The sequence below is a fragment of the Brassica rapa genome, unplaced genomic scaffold (assembly GCF_000309985.2).
Source record: "Brassica rapa cultivar Chiifu-401-42 unplaced genomic scaffold, CAAS_Brap_v3.01 Scaffold0615, whole genome shotgun sequence".
In the NCBI taxonomy this organism is placed as follows: Eukaryota; Viridiplantae; Streptophyta; class Magnoliopsida; order Brassicales; family Brassicaceae; genus Brassica; species Brassica rapa.
In genome coordinates, this window is record NW_022610555.1 from 38,960 (window position 1) to 53,138 (window position 14,179).

The 14,179-nt window shown below is 42.2% G+C and overlaps 2 protein-coding genes across 2 annotated transcripts; both read right to left on the minus strand.

The window, feature by feature from the left end:
* Positions 1-3,995: 3,995 nt before the first annotated feature.
* LOC117130654 lies at positions 3,996-5,268 on the minus strand. The gene is made up of 2 exons (XM_033283385.1): positions 4,170-5,268; positions 3,996-4,087 (listed from the first exon to the last, which is right to left on the minus strand). The coding sequence occupies exons 1-2, from the start codon at positions 5,266-5,268 to the stop codon at positions 3,996-3,998; spliced, it is 1,191 nt and encodes a 396-aa protein (XP_033139276.1).
* A 6,671-nt stretch (positions 5,269-11,939) lies between these two features.
* LOC117130655 lies at positions 11,940-13,156 on the minus strand. The gene is made up of 4 exons (XM_033283386.1): positions 12,903-13,156; positions 12,363-12,852; positions 12,143-12,290; positions 11,940-12,085 (listed from the first exon to the last, which is right to left on the minus strand). The coding sequence occupies exons 1-4, from the start codon at positions 13,154-13,156 to the stop codon at positions 11,940-11,942; spliced, it is 1,038 nt and encodes a 345-aa protein (XP_033139277.1).
* Positions 13,157-14,179: the final 1,023 nt, after the last annotated feature.

The window sequence follows — 14,179 nt, forward strand, 5'->3', positions numbered from 1 at the left end:
CGTCCTGTGTGTGCTGAAGGACAGCCACAGACAGCCAGAGACGTCCTGTGTGTGCTGGCGGACACCCACGGACGTAATGTGTGTACTGAACAGACAGCCCACGTGGGCCAAAATCACCCGAACTGTCCACGGGAAGGGTCAGCGTGCTGAGTCCAAGGACCAACGTTCTGATATGTGTAATGATGGACAGCCACGGACGTCCTGTGTGTGCTGACGGACACACACGGACACACACGGACACACACGGACACACAAGGACAGCCACGGACGTCCTGTGTGTTGACGGACACCCGCGGAAGTCCTGTGTGTGCTGACGGACACCCACGGACGTCCTCTGTGTGCTTCCGGACACCCACAGACGTCCTGTGTGTGCTGACGGAGACCCACGGACGTCTTGTGTGTACTGAACAGACAGCCCACGTGGGCCAAAATCACCCGAACAGTCCACGGGAAGGGCTAGCGTGCTGAGTCCAAGGACCAATGTGCTGATATGTGTACTGATGGACAGCCACGGACGTCCTGTGTGTACTGACGGACACACACGGACATCCTGTGTGTGATGATGGACACCCACGGACGTCCTCTGTGTGCCGACGGACACACATGGACACACACGGACAGCCACGGACGTCCTGTGTGTGCTGACAGACAGCCACGGACGTCCTGTGTGTGCTGATGGACACACACGGACATACACAGACACACACGGACAGCCACGGACGTCCTGTGTGTGCTGATGGACACACATGGACATACACAGACACACACGGACAGCCACGGACGTCCTGTGTGTGCTGACAGACAGCCACGGATGTCCTATGTGTTGCAGGCTGGGATTAAGGGTGGGCAAGATGGATGATGGAAGCTTGGATGGGTCGACCCAAGAGATGATCGGATGGGCGATATGATGGAATGCATGTTATGAACCTGAAAACAAATGCAAAAACAAATGAGATATGATTTCTAATATGATAAAACAAGATAAATAAAGATAGATAGGATGGAATTAGGCTGCTGGTCTTCAGACACTCTCAGCCTAATCAGTTGATGATTGAAGTGGATTGAGGTGGTGCTTTGCTTGCTGGACTGATGTCTCTCTCAAGCTTGGCAAACGAATTGGAATGGAAGGATGGGGGATTGAATACGCCACAAGACTCTATGGAAAGGAGCCTTGATAAGTCAAGGTGCTTTGGAGCTGCTTCACACAAACTCAAAAGACTTAGAACAATAGTTTTTAAGAAAACTAGAAAACTGAATAATTCTTATTACTTTCAAAAAATGGGTCATTTACAATGAAGAAAAGACTAGAGCTTTATAGGCTCGACAAGGACAGACTCTAACAGTCATAAAATGATAAAAGGAAACAAAATAACTTGAACTTAAAGTCTTGGGAGCAAAGGCTTTGATGACTCCATGGAATATAGCCGTTAGGCTTGATTTGCTTCCTTCCAAAAGAGAAACTTGTGAAGACTTGTATCTTGATAGTTTCTGGACGTGGCCATGATCTTCAAGCCTTCCTGAAATACTCCTTGGCCTCAGTAAAAGAGAATATGGCCGTTGGTCTTGGGCAAAAATCTGTAGAAACTTCTCCAAAGCATTTAGTGTAGATGTTGGCAAATATGGAAGGTTGATGGGAAGAGAGATCCGCCTGATCTCCTGGGTGCTGGTCCAGCTGAGGACGTCTTGGATGTCTTCTGAATGGTCTAGAGTATCTCCTGGTTCCCATAGATAGCCCTGGGTCGAACCAAGTTGAATTGGTTGAAGACTTTCCTTAAATGATGTCGGTTTGGCCAATTGATGCAAACCGGCTTGATCTTTTGGTTTGATTGGGATCCGCCTGATCCAGTGTGGCATGGTGCTTCCTATGATTTTTTATAGTGCCTATTAATGACTTAGAAGGTCTTCTGGTTGCCATTCTTGAGGTTGGTTCGATGTGAAACCCGGATCTTCCAAATAAGGCAAGTGTAGAGCTGGTTTGGCCGGTTTTGGGAAATTGATCATATCTTCCAATTTCCTTGACCATTTCTCGCGATCTTGGGCTTTCTGGAAAGCTAATAAACTCCTCTTGACTCCTATGATCGTTTTTGGTTCAGGCCGCTTCTTCTTTGGGCTTGAATCCTCTTCTAAAGTCGCATACTCGCAGATGGACGGGCTGAGAAACCTCTGAATTGTAAAATTCATAACTTCTTGCTCCGTGAATATTTTGGGCAGATTCCAATTGTCCTGGACTCCTTCTTGAGTTTAGAATCCATACAAATTATCTTTGTAATTTAAACCCTCCTGGTTTGTAAGATATGGCATTTTTAGTGCACGTATGTCCTGGTTGGCGCCTTGGCTGGTTGAGTAGGGTGTTGGGTCGACCTCTGGTTCAGCTGCTGAATTTCTGGCCGCAACATTCCCTCCCCCTTGAAAAGGTTTCGACCTCGAAACTGTATAACCTGCACCAAGATAGAGCAAGTCAGCTTTCATACTCTTTTGAGATTCTAAGGTCTTACCTTGATATTGTTTTGGTTTGGGGATGGATTGTTCATCAGGTGGCTCTTCTTTCAGCAAATAGGATAGGATCACGCCTCTGCTATGGACTTTTGCATTGCTTCTCTTCTTCAGTGGATGGTCCTTCATACTCCTAGCAGGCTCAGTTCTGACCATCTTTGGGTTTGATCCTCCTAGCAACAAAAGATTATCCGGTGGGATTTCTTTGAAGCTTTCTTCTTTGCAACCTGAAAATTTTTCAACATTCTGGACAAAGACCAAGTGAATTATATCTGATACTGGAATTTCATGAACAGAATTTGTTATGGTCGAATTTACCTTGGGTGCATCAGCATGATGAAGAATGATATTCTTCTTTGGACAGATTTGGTTAGATGGCTGCCTTTCTTGCAAATGTTTACCTTGGTTGGTATAACCATCTTCTTGTGATAGCTCAGCTCGGTTTTTTATGTTCTTCTTGACTTATCCCTGGATCAAAACATCTTGGCAAAGACAAGTGTATTATACCAAAGTATAGGGATTTATAAACTGAAGAAAACATAGAACAATTAACCTTAATGTCAAATGTGGTAGTAAGAACTTCTTGTTCTTTGTTTGCCTTGTAGTAACCTTGCTTTCCTGTACCAATTTCACTTTTCCTTGGACAAGACAAGTGCATTAATCTTGTCATAGAATCAATAAAAACATTCTGGTTTAAAGTGAATTTTACCTCAGATTTTGGCACTTGAACAGTACATTGTGAAAGTTCAGAGACACTACAATTAGAACCGTACACAAATCTCTCAAGAACACTTTCTTGTATATTAGAAATCTTTTAAACAATCCACCTAGATCTGTTTAATCCGGTTTATGCTCAGTCACACACGACTAGCGACGGACCAATTTCTAATCTCTAAATCACAGAAACTCGAGCTGAACACCCTTCACTCGATTTCTGAAGCTGACAAGAACACGCCTCTTGTTCTAGCTTTTTCTCTCTTAACGCGCAACCTAAAACACTTCTAGGTTTACTTGTTAAATACACGTGAAAAGGCAATATTCTTCTTCCTAAAATATCGCCAGCAGAAGATCCTCCTTGCTTCGCGCCAAAGCAATATCTTCTACTTCCATCGGTTTGTGACACGTCATCACGTCGTAACAAACATACCGCACTGTGTTACACACTCATCACCAAGTGTAACACAGTCTAGGCACAACCGAACACGCTCATAATTCTTGAGCTTACATTCTCCCCCTTTTTATCTGAATGTGACAATCTACTCAACCTGTTGCAATCAAAGCTCAACACACAAGACCACAAGACTATTTTCCATATCAGCCATAAGGAATAGTCTAACATCATACCACAAACTACGAGAAAGCAGAAACACCACAAACTTAAGAAATTAAGGTTTTTCAAATCCATACACAAACAGAAGCAAAGAAGGGAAAGAGTACGATGCAAAGTGCAACATCAAGGTTCAGTACATGATGCATAGAATGAAACACAACAGATTCACTCATTAGAAACTTTCACTCTCATCACTGTCCGGTTCCACTTCATCTTCCTGCTCATTCTGTTGAGACCGACTAGGATGCTGTGGATATTCTCCCCCTGAGTAGATGCACATTAAGATAAAAACATAAGGTTAGAGACTCAGAAGATTTAAGAATTTCAACAAGTACTACTCCCTTACTCCTCAAGCGAATCCGAATGCTTTTAAGATCAGCTATGGTTCGCTCAATGTCAGCCAGAAGATCAGCGGCACTAGAGTTACCCCCTTGGCCTCTGCCTGCCTTGATGTCTTTTACCACCAGCTTAGGATACCCGGTATACTCTTCATCATCTTCAAATGACAGCACTGTCCGTTGATAGTCAATCACTTGCTGAATCAAAGTAGGGAAAATGACTCTCCGAGACCTGTCAGTGCTGAGATTAGCTGCAAAGCTGATGATTTGATCATAGACCATCTGACCAAAATCAAAGCCCCTGTGATGATGAAGCATGTAGAGAAACTTGAGTCGTTCCTGGTTCATTGACGTGTAGTTGGTGGTGGGAATCCAATTTGAGCACACCAGCTTGTAGAGGACTTGATTCGTCGGGGTCAGATACTTAGAACTCATGGCTTCCGAACGTCGCACACGATTATCCGTCAGGAACGAGCACACTAGATCAATGTCTACTGCCAAGTAGTCAGGATCTTCTTCAAAGCCAGGGATCATGTACAGAGCATTAATCAAGCTAGGCGAGAATTCAACCATAGACCCACGAAGAAACACAGCAACACCATCTTCTCTATTCTCAGCCGCACCCAAATTGGCAATAAACTCTTTCACAACATTTGGATGAAACAAGTCACTATCAATCAGAGTATAGATCAACCCTGACCTAACTACCACCCGTTTCACATCGAGCAAATTCTCGTCAGTCACATCAATCCTCTGTTGAATCACAAACTCTCGTGAAGCCAATTTTTCATACCTCTCAGCTGAATTGCTGGTGACAAAACGACTCGAGAACGGAGTGATGAGGGAACGAAGTAGTTCTGGGTTTTCTTGATTTCGTGCTTGGAAGTTCGCACGGCTTGCTTGATAACGTGGCTCTTTGAGTTGAAAAGATTCAACCTCGTCGTCGGTAGATGTATATGCAGCAGGCGGAGAAGACGGTGGCGGGGTCATCTTTCGGCGTTGTTTCCGGATACGTTTGCGGGAAGATCCAGACGGACCAGCAGAGGAGAGATCCGGAATGGTTGTTTCTTTCTCAGACAATCGAGAGCTTCTTCGGGTGGGTTGCATGTTTCGATCTTTAGAGAGAGAGATATGGTGAATCCCCCTAATTTCACTCAATTTAAAACATTAGCCCCCAATAAAATATCTCAGCAAAAAAAAACAATTAATACACTGAGTGTGATGCAATAGAACTGATGTGTAACTCATGTATGTGACCAGGAGCAAAGACTTCACTTACATTCGTATGAGAGTTCAGGAGTCATGAGAATTTGTGATAATAGTCAGTCCGATAAACATCAATGGATATGATGCCTGCATCTCAGGGGTATAGTCACTGAAGAACGATTTTCGCCACACATCTAGCTACCAAAACATTGTTTTTGTTGAAAGCAATGAGTCAACCCAAGTCTGTAGCTATTTCTCAGCCGAGTAGCTGTCACAAACGAGATTCTGCTGTGTCCATTCAGTCAACCCAACTCTGTTTTCCCACTTAGCTGTATGGTCTGGAAACACACGTTAGGCTTCTTGTGTGTCTGTCTCTCCAACTCACAGACATTCTCGTTTTATTATCAACAGGTAGTCAATACACAACTCTAATTCTAGGACAGAGATGAACTTCAGAGACAAAGTGGGAGAACACCCTGCTCCGAAACATGTACCCCAAGAAATTGGTATCATACCTGCCCAGTCAAGACAGTGATCGAAATCAGAGACAGAGTGGGATAACACCCTGTTCCAAAACGAGTATCTATCATTCCAGGCCTTCCTTTTCTTTTGTTTTGTTATGAGTCACATAACTCTTCCAGAAAGTTTCACATGAGTCTTACCTTTGACCCTTTTTGCGTGACTCACATTCTTTTTTTTTTTTTTTTTTTTTTTTTTTTATCTTTACTTACACAACACTCATCCTCTTATGTGTTTCCTCATTCAATCCAGGCAGTGATCAATGCATCAAACGTGAAATGGGGTAACATCTCAGTTCAAGATGAGTGCCCTTCACCAGTGAACCAGAAAGGCGAGATAACAAGAGTCAGGTGACAGAACTTACACAGTAGAACTTGTTGACTCAAGGTGTTAGTGAGGGGGTAGCATCGAAGCATAGAGTCTGACATTCTTACAGTGACTCTCCCCCTTTGTTTTAGGACTTACTCAGAGTTCCATGATTCCCAACGCCTTTCTAAGACCCAGAAAGGTGTTGTAATCCAGTGGTTTGGTAAAGAGATCAGCAAGTTGTTTCTCTGTTGGGACATGCTCTAATATCACAATCCTCATTTCCACCAACTCTCTTACAAAGTGATGTCTTATATCCACGTGTTTAGTACGTGAATGCTGAACTGGATTTTTAGAGAGATTGATAGCACTCATATTATCACAATGAACAAGCATGGGAGAAGAGATGATACCGTAGTCAACAAGCATTTGTCGCATCCAAAGAAGTTGAGTGCAGCAGCTACCTAGTGCAATGTATTCAGCTTCTGCTGTAGATAGAGAAACACAGTTTTGTTTCTTGCTATGCCATGAGACCATGTTGTTTCCCAAGAAAAAACAACCACCTGATGTGCTGTGTCTGTCATCTAGGCAACCTGCCCAATCAGCATCACAAAAACCTGCAAGATTCACATTAGTCTCAAATGTATAATGAAGACCAAAGTCAAGAGTGCCTTTTACGTATTTGATAATACGCTTTACTGCATTCATGTGAGATTCTTTTGGTTTAGCTTGATAGCGAGCACAAATCCCCACACTGAGGCATAAATCAGGACGACTTGCCGTGAGATAAAGGAGACTCCCAATCATGGCTCGGTAGAGTTTCTCATCAACTGGTTTCCCATCGCTATCTCTGGAAAGTTTGGTTGTTGTGCTCATGGGGGTTTTAGCAATCTTACTTGTCTGCATTCCAAATCGCTTGATGAGATTTTTGGCATAGGTACTCTGTGACACTGTGATTCCATCGATTAGTTGTTTGACCTGCAGTCCAAGGAAATAGCTCAGTTCTCCAACCATACTCATTTCAAATTCCTTTGTCATAGTCTTCACGAAGTCATCAACCATTTGCTTAGACGTTCCTCCGAAAATGATATCATCCACGTAAACTTGAATGATCAGCATGTCATTTCCATTTTCTCCGATGAATAGGGTCTTGTCCACACCACCTCTTTGGAAGCCAGCTTGTAGCAGGAACTCCGTCAGACGATCATACCAAGCTCGTGGAGCTTGTTTCAACCCATAGAGAGCTTTCTTGAGTTTGTAGACGTGATCCGGAAAGTGTGGATCCTCAAACCCTTTTGGTTGTGTTACGTAGACTTCTTCTTGTAATACACCGTTTAGGAAAGCACTCTTGACATCCATTTGATAGAGTTTGATTCTCAGATTGCACGCCATTCCAAACAGTAGTCGTATTGATTCAAGTCGTGCAACTGGAGCAAAGGTTTCATCAAAGTCTACTCCTTCGATCTGAGAGTATCCCTGTCCAACTAACCGCGATTTGTTTCGAATGACATTTCCTTCCTCATCAGTCTTGTTCTTGTGAATCCACTTGGTTCCAATAATGTTTACATTCTTTGGTCTTGGTACCAATTCCCACACTTGAAGTCGTTCAAACTGTTCAAGCTCCAGGTGCATTGATTCGGTCCAAAATTCATCATCTAATGCCTCCTGAATGTTCTTAGGCTCAATGAGCGACACAAAGCATTCCACTTCATTCATCTTCACCATGAAACATGCCAACTTTACCATCTCTTTGAAATCGATTTGTTTCTTTCTTGTAACTCTTTCATCAAACAGTCCGCCAATCACATCTGAAGAGGAGTGGTTTTTGTGTACTTTTCCTTGATCAAGATCGACCTTGGTCATTTCAGGTTCATCGTCTCCTTCAGACTCCTCTTTCGCTTCATTCTCAGCTTCGTTTTCAGCTTGTCTTGAAGAACTTGGCGTGACACCTTCTATTGTCTGTGTTACACGAGCCTCATAGAATCCAATGCTATCGTCAAAGACTACGTTAACATTGTCACCTACAAACTTTGTACGCTGATTAAACACCCGGTAGGCTGAACTGTTCACTGAGTATCCTAGAAACATCCCTACGTCACTCCTTGCTTCAAACTTTCCAAGATGTTCTTTATCATTCAGAATGTAGCACAAACATCCAAACACATGCATATGACTCAGATTCGGTGTTTTGCCTTTGAGGATTTCATAGGGAGTAGTCTTGGTCTTTGGCTTGACATAGACCCGATTTATCACATAGCATGCAGTGTTGATTGCTTCCGCCCAAAATCCAGATGGAACACTGTTTCCACACAGCATTGCTCTAGCCATTTCTTGCAATGTCCTATTCTTTCTTTCCACGACTCCATTTTGTTGAGGAGTTCTTGGAGCGGCATACTGATGACGGATACCTTGACTGTGACAGAACTTGTCAAACTGCTCATTCTGAAACTCACCACCATGATCGCTCTTAATCTGAATGATTCCTCCTTTGTCCTGTTTGAGCTGAAGAGCGAGGATTCTGAAACTCTCAAGGGCATCAGACTTGTTGCGTAAGAAGTCCACCCATGTATACCTGGAAAAATCATCAACCAATACAAAAATATATCGCTTACCAGCAATGCTTTCAGGAGTTATAGGACCCATGAGATCCATATGAACGAGTTCCAATATCCGTGTAGATCTGATCTCTGAAATTTGCTTGTGTTGTACCTTGACTTGCTTCCCTTGACAACATGCTCCACATACTGTCTCTGTTTGTTTCTCCAAATCAGGGACACCTCTTACTACTTCAGCATTTACGAGTCTGAAGAGTCCATTTGTGTTCATGTGACCCAGTTTCTTATGCCAGAGATCAAGTTTGGATTCAGCAGCTGCAAAACACACGTTGGAAGGTCTCCAAAGATAGCAGTTATTTCCTGAACGAATACCTCTCAGCACGACATTGTTTCTTGCGTCAACGGCACGACATTCCTTGCTGTTGAAGATGACCTCTAATCCCTCATCACAAAGTTGACTCACACTGATCAGATTTGCCTTGAGGCCCTCAACAAAGTAAACGTTTGAGAGTTTAGGCACATCAGGTCTGGAGGTTATTCCAATTGCACGGATTTTACCTTGTCCACCATCTCCAAAAGTAACTTTTCCACCTCTGATGAGTTCGAGTTTCTCAAGGTAGTCTTCATTTCCAGTCATATGCTTTGAGCACCCACTGTCAAAATACCATGGAAGTTGTGTTTGTGATACTTCTTCAGCAGAGGTATAAGCAACATTATTCACGATCTCTGTGTCTACTTGCACTCGCACCAGGTTGCAAACTAGATCATGTTCTGCTTCAGTGTGTGACTTATCAGAACTGGTGTTTATCTTGGAGTGATTGTTCTCTTTGAAGTTTGGATACAGATCACGTTTGGCTATCCATACACAACCGTAAGCAGTTGGTTCTGTGAAGCACAGATTTAACCTCCATGCTCTCTCATACTGATGTCTTCGAAAGTAACAGAATCTGGCATTGTGTCCTTGTTTCCCACAGAAATGACATCCGTTTCCAAGTCTTCTTGGTTTTGGGAGGACATTCTTGTTTCTTTCAACAGGGATTCCTTTCTCTTGAGGTTTCTTTTCTTCATTAGAAGATTCCTTCACAAACTTCGTTTCAGTATCCTTTGAGGTAGATCCTTTATATCCCAGACCGGTGTTGAGACTTGGACACTGTCCCAATGTAAGTATGTGGTCAAGAGTTGCAGTACCAGATGAGAGCATGCGTACCTTCTTGTGATTTTCAGTTAGTTGACTTTCAAGTTGCCTGCTTCGGTCAGTCTCTGCGGCTAAGAGTTTATTCAATCTTTGTATGTGTGTTTCAGCTTCCTTACGAACTCGTTCCTGTTCTGTCATAGCTCTCCTTAGTGCAAGAACTTCTTGATCTGACTCTTGGTCCATCGAGTAAGTTTTTGTCTTAGTGGTAGTCTGGTCAAGTTCCAGTATGTTGATCTGAGCTTTCATCATTGCTTTCTCCTTTAGAAGCTCGAGATTCTCATGACTGAGATCAGAGAATTTGTCAAACAGAGTCTTGTACTCTGTTTCAAGATCTTGTTCAAGATCATCATCCCCATCGCTGCCAGCATCAATTTCCTCTCCACTTTCTCGACCAACTAGAGCCATGAAGTTTAAGTGCAGCTCACCTTCTTCACTCCCATTTTCAGATTCAGTGTCACTGAAACACACGAGCGACTTCTCTTTCTTGAGGATGCTAGGACACTCACTGCGTGTATGCCCAATTCCTTTACACTCAATACATTTTTGCTCTTTTCTCTTAGCAAGAGGACACTCACTCCTGAAATGCCCGTAACCTTCACACTCATGACACTTCTTTGTGTTCTTGCTAGAATCATGCTTGGAGTGCTGAGAGCTACTCCTTTCATGATCATCCTTTTGGTAGCGTCCATTGAATCTACCACCACCTTTCTCCATACGCTTGACAAACTTGTTGAAGTTTCGTGCCATTAAACTCAGGTTTTCTTCAATCTTAGTGACTCGACCATCATCCTTAGACTCAGCTGTGAACGCAATGCTTTTCTGATTAGTAGATTGTCGGTCGGTTTTCTCAAGATCATGCACTTTCAAGATGCCTGAGAGTTGATCAAACTTCATCTCATCTGTGTCTACAGCCAGTGTAAGTACAGCTTTATAAGCTTCAAACCGGGGTGGTAAGCACCTTAGCAGTTTCTTCACCAGATCCTTTTCTTCATACTTCTTCCCAAGGACAGACGCTTCACTTGCCAGTTCACTGATCTTGCATATGAATCCATCAATCGGCTCATCGTCACTCATTCTCAGGTTCTCAAACTTAGAGGCTAGATGATCAAGACGTGTCCTTCTCACACTGGTATTCCCTTCAAAGTGATTTATGAGCGTGTCCCACGCTTGCTTGGCAGATTCACATCCTTGTATGATCTTGAACTGCTCAACATCTACTGATGAGAATATGACAGTTAGAGCTTTGGAGTTGAATTTTGACGCCTTCTTCTCACCATCAGTCCACTGGTCTTTAGGCTTTGGACCTTCAGACTTATCTTCCAGGACAACGGTAGGAGCACTCCAACCATCTTCTACAGATGTCCAGGCATCTTCATCAACCCCTCTGATGATGTGTTGCATCCTTACTTTCCAGTGACCAAAGTTGGTACTGTCCAGCATGATCGGCTTATGAATGTGTAAGAGTTCCTTCATGGTGTCCATGAAATCAGCAGGATCTCAACCTGTAAGTAGTACTTGATACCACAGAGGTTTCCCGCTCTGATACCAAATGAAAGTTCAGAGACACTACAATTAGAACCGTACACAAATCTCTCAAGAACACTTTCTTGTATATTAGAAATCTTTTAAACAATCCACCTAGATCTGTTTAATCCGGTTTATGCTCAGTCACACACGACTAGCGACGGACCAATTTCTAATCTCTAAATCACAGAAACTCGAGCTGAACACCCTTCACTCGATTTCTGAAGCTGACAAGAACACGCCTCTTGTTCTAGCTTTTTCTCTCTTAACGCGCAACCTAAAACACTTCTAGGTTTACTTGTTAAATACACGTGAAAAGGCAATATTCTTCTTCCTAAAATATCGCCAGCAGAAGATCCTCCTTGCTTCGCGCCAAAGCAATATCTTCTACTTCCATCGGTTTGTGACACGTCATCACGTCGTAACAAACATACCGCACTGTGTTACACACTCATCACCAAGTGTAACACAGTCTAGGCACAACCGAACACGCTCATAATTCTTGAGCTTACACATTGTTCAGATTTCGGTTTCCACTTATGGTGTGGATTTTGATTGATCTCATGATCTGGTTCGGCACTTGGAACTCCAGTTAGCATATGGCTCTCATCTGGTATCCCTGTACGAAGAATATAAATGTTTAAACCAGTATCTAAAGGTGGTGTTAGACACTTACCTTGGTTTGATACTTGGATCACTGGTTTTGGTTTATTAAGCAACTTTGATTGCTTTGTGCTTTGAGCTTCCTTCTGGTCCATGGGAAGGTTTGTGCCTGGCGCCTCTTCTTCTATGTACCTAGGCTCCTTTAGACCTGTAGTAACACTCTTGGACAAAGACAAGTGCATCATACAAGTGGTAGATGATTTATGAAAAGATTTATCATGTATAGGACTTACCTTAGCCTTTACTTGGACAATAACTTGCTCTGGTTTGTCTTTGGACCTGATCAAAGTGTTTTGGCCGACACTTGTACTCATCTTCCTGAACTTTGAGATGTCACTCTCCTGCTCTAAGCAGTGGAAAATGGCGTGCCCCTGGTTTGGCTGAAAGTTGGCTTCTTTAGGCAAGACTCTTTGAACTTCTTGTTCCACAATTTTCCTTGCTTCTTTGGAACCATGAGTTGGATATCTCCTTGGATATAGTTCCTGGATTTCAGACCTTGTATAATCTGGTGCAAATCTATCCCTCATGACTTCCTTAAGAGCTCTCCACGTTTTGATAGCTGGCTCCTTGTAAAACCATCTATCATCCTCTTCTTGTACCCACCATTTAAAAGCATCATCTTTTAGTTGATCAATGGCATAAGCTAGCCTCTCTTTCCTCAGGATGTTGTTGTAGTGAAACCATTCATCAAGGTTCCTCTCCCATCTTAGATAACCTCTTTTCCTGAAAATTTAAAGAGTTCAACTTTATCAGCAAAAGAGTTATAATCAAACCGAGAATTAACAACATAAGGGTTGTGGGTTTTAGAAGTTGGAGTTTGATTGATCCTTGAAGGATCTGGTGGCTTGGGCTCGACATAGACTGCCCCAGGTACATTTCCAAATCTCCTTTCTCCTTCATGTGGACGTTGGCCTTGTGCCTGATTTCTTTTCTCCAATTGAGCAATCTTAATTTGGAGCTTTTGTAGAGCTGCGGACTGTTGGCTCAAGGTGGCCCTTAGGTTTTGGCCGTGTCTCTCCTCCTCCATTGCTTCCTGAAAAAAATCTCAAAGAAAAAGTGAAGGTATGGAAAGTTTTGGTCTAACCAAAATAAAACAAATGCAAGAATGCAATTTAACTAAACCGAGAAAATATGCAATTATGAACCGAAATGAAGTAACTATACTAAAATGATTTTTCTTTTGGTTTTCTGAATGCAATTTCGAAATTAAACAATATGGTATGATAAGAAACAAAAAATGGGAAGAAAATATGGAAATTAAACTAACACTGATTTTTTTTTTGAATTTTATTAAGATGAATTGCAAAAACACCGGAAATGGAAACTAAAATGTATACTTGAACCCAAAATGATATAAACCAAGCTGAATGATTTTTTTTTTTGAATGCAAATAACAAACTTATGAAACAAATATGGTATGCACGAAATTAAAAATGGTATGACTTTTTATTTATTTTTTTTAAGCAAGAAACAACTATGAAAATGCAGATCTTTTTTTTTTTTTTGAAATGAATGCACAAAATCAAAAAATGGAAAGTGGAGCTGGGGAATGAATGCAAACACGTTTTTCTTTTCTTTTTATGGATGAAATGAATCAAACTAGACAACAGGTCGTCTCCTATCTCAACTCTATATGGCTTTTCAATTTATGATGAACAAAGAACACAAAAATGCAAAAACAGTTTTTTTTTTTTGATTTATAAATGTAAAAACAAATGCAAACAAGATGAATGATGCAAGGATAGAATGGACCTGATTCAGGAGCTTAAGCTCTGATACCAAATGTTGCAGGCTGGGATTAAGGGTGGGCAAGATGGATGATGGAAGCTTGGATGGGTCGACCCAAGAGATGATCGGATGGGCGATATGATGGAATGCAAGTTATGAACCTGAAAACAAATGCAAAAACAAATGAGATATGATTTCTAATATGATAAAACAAGATAAATAAAGATAGATAGGATGGAATTAGGCTGCTGGTCTTCAGACACTCTCAGCCTAATCAGTTGATGATTAAAGTGGATTGAGGTGGTGCTTTGCTTGCTGGACT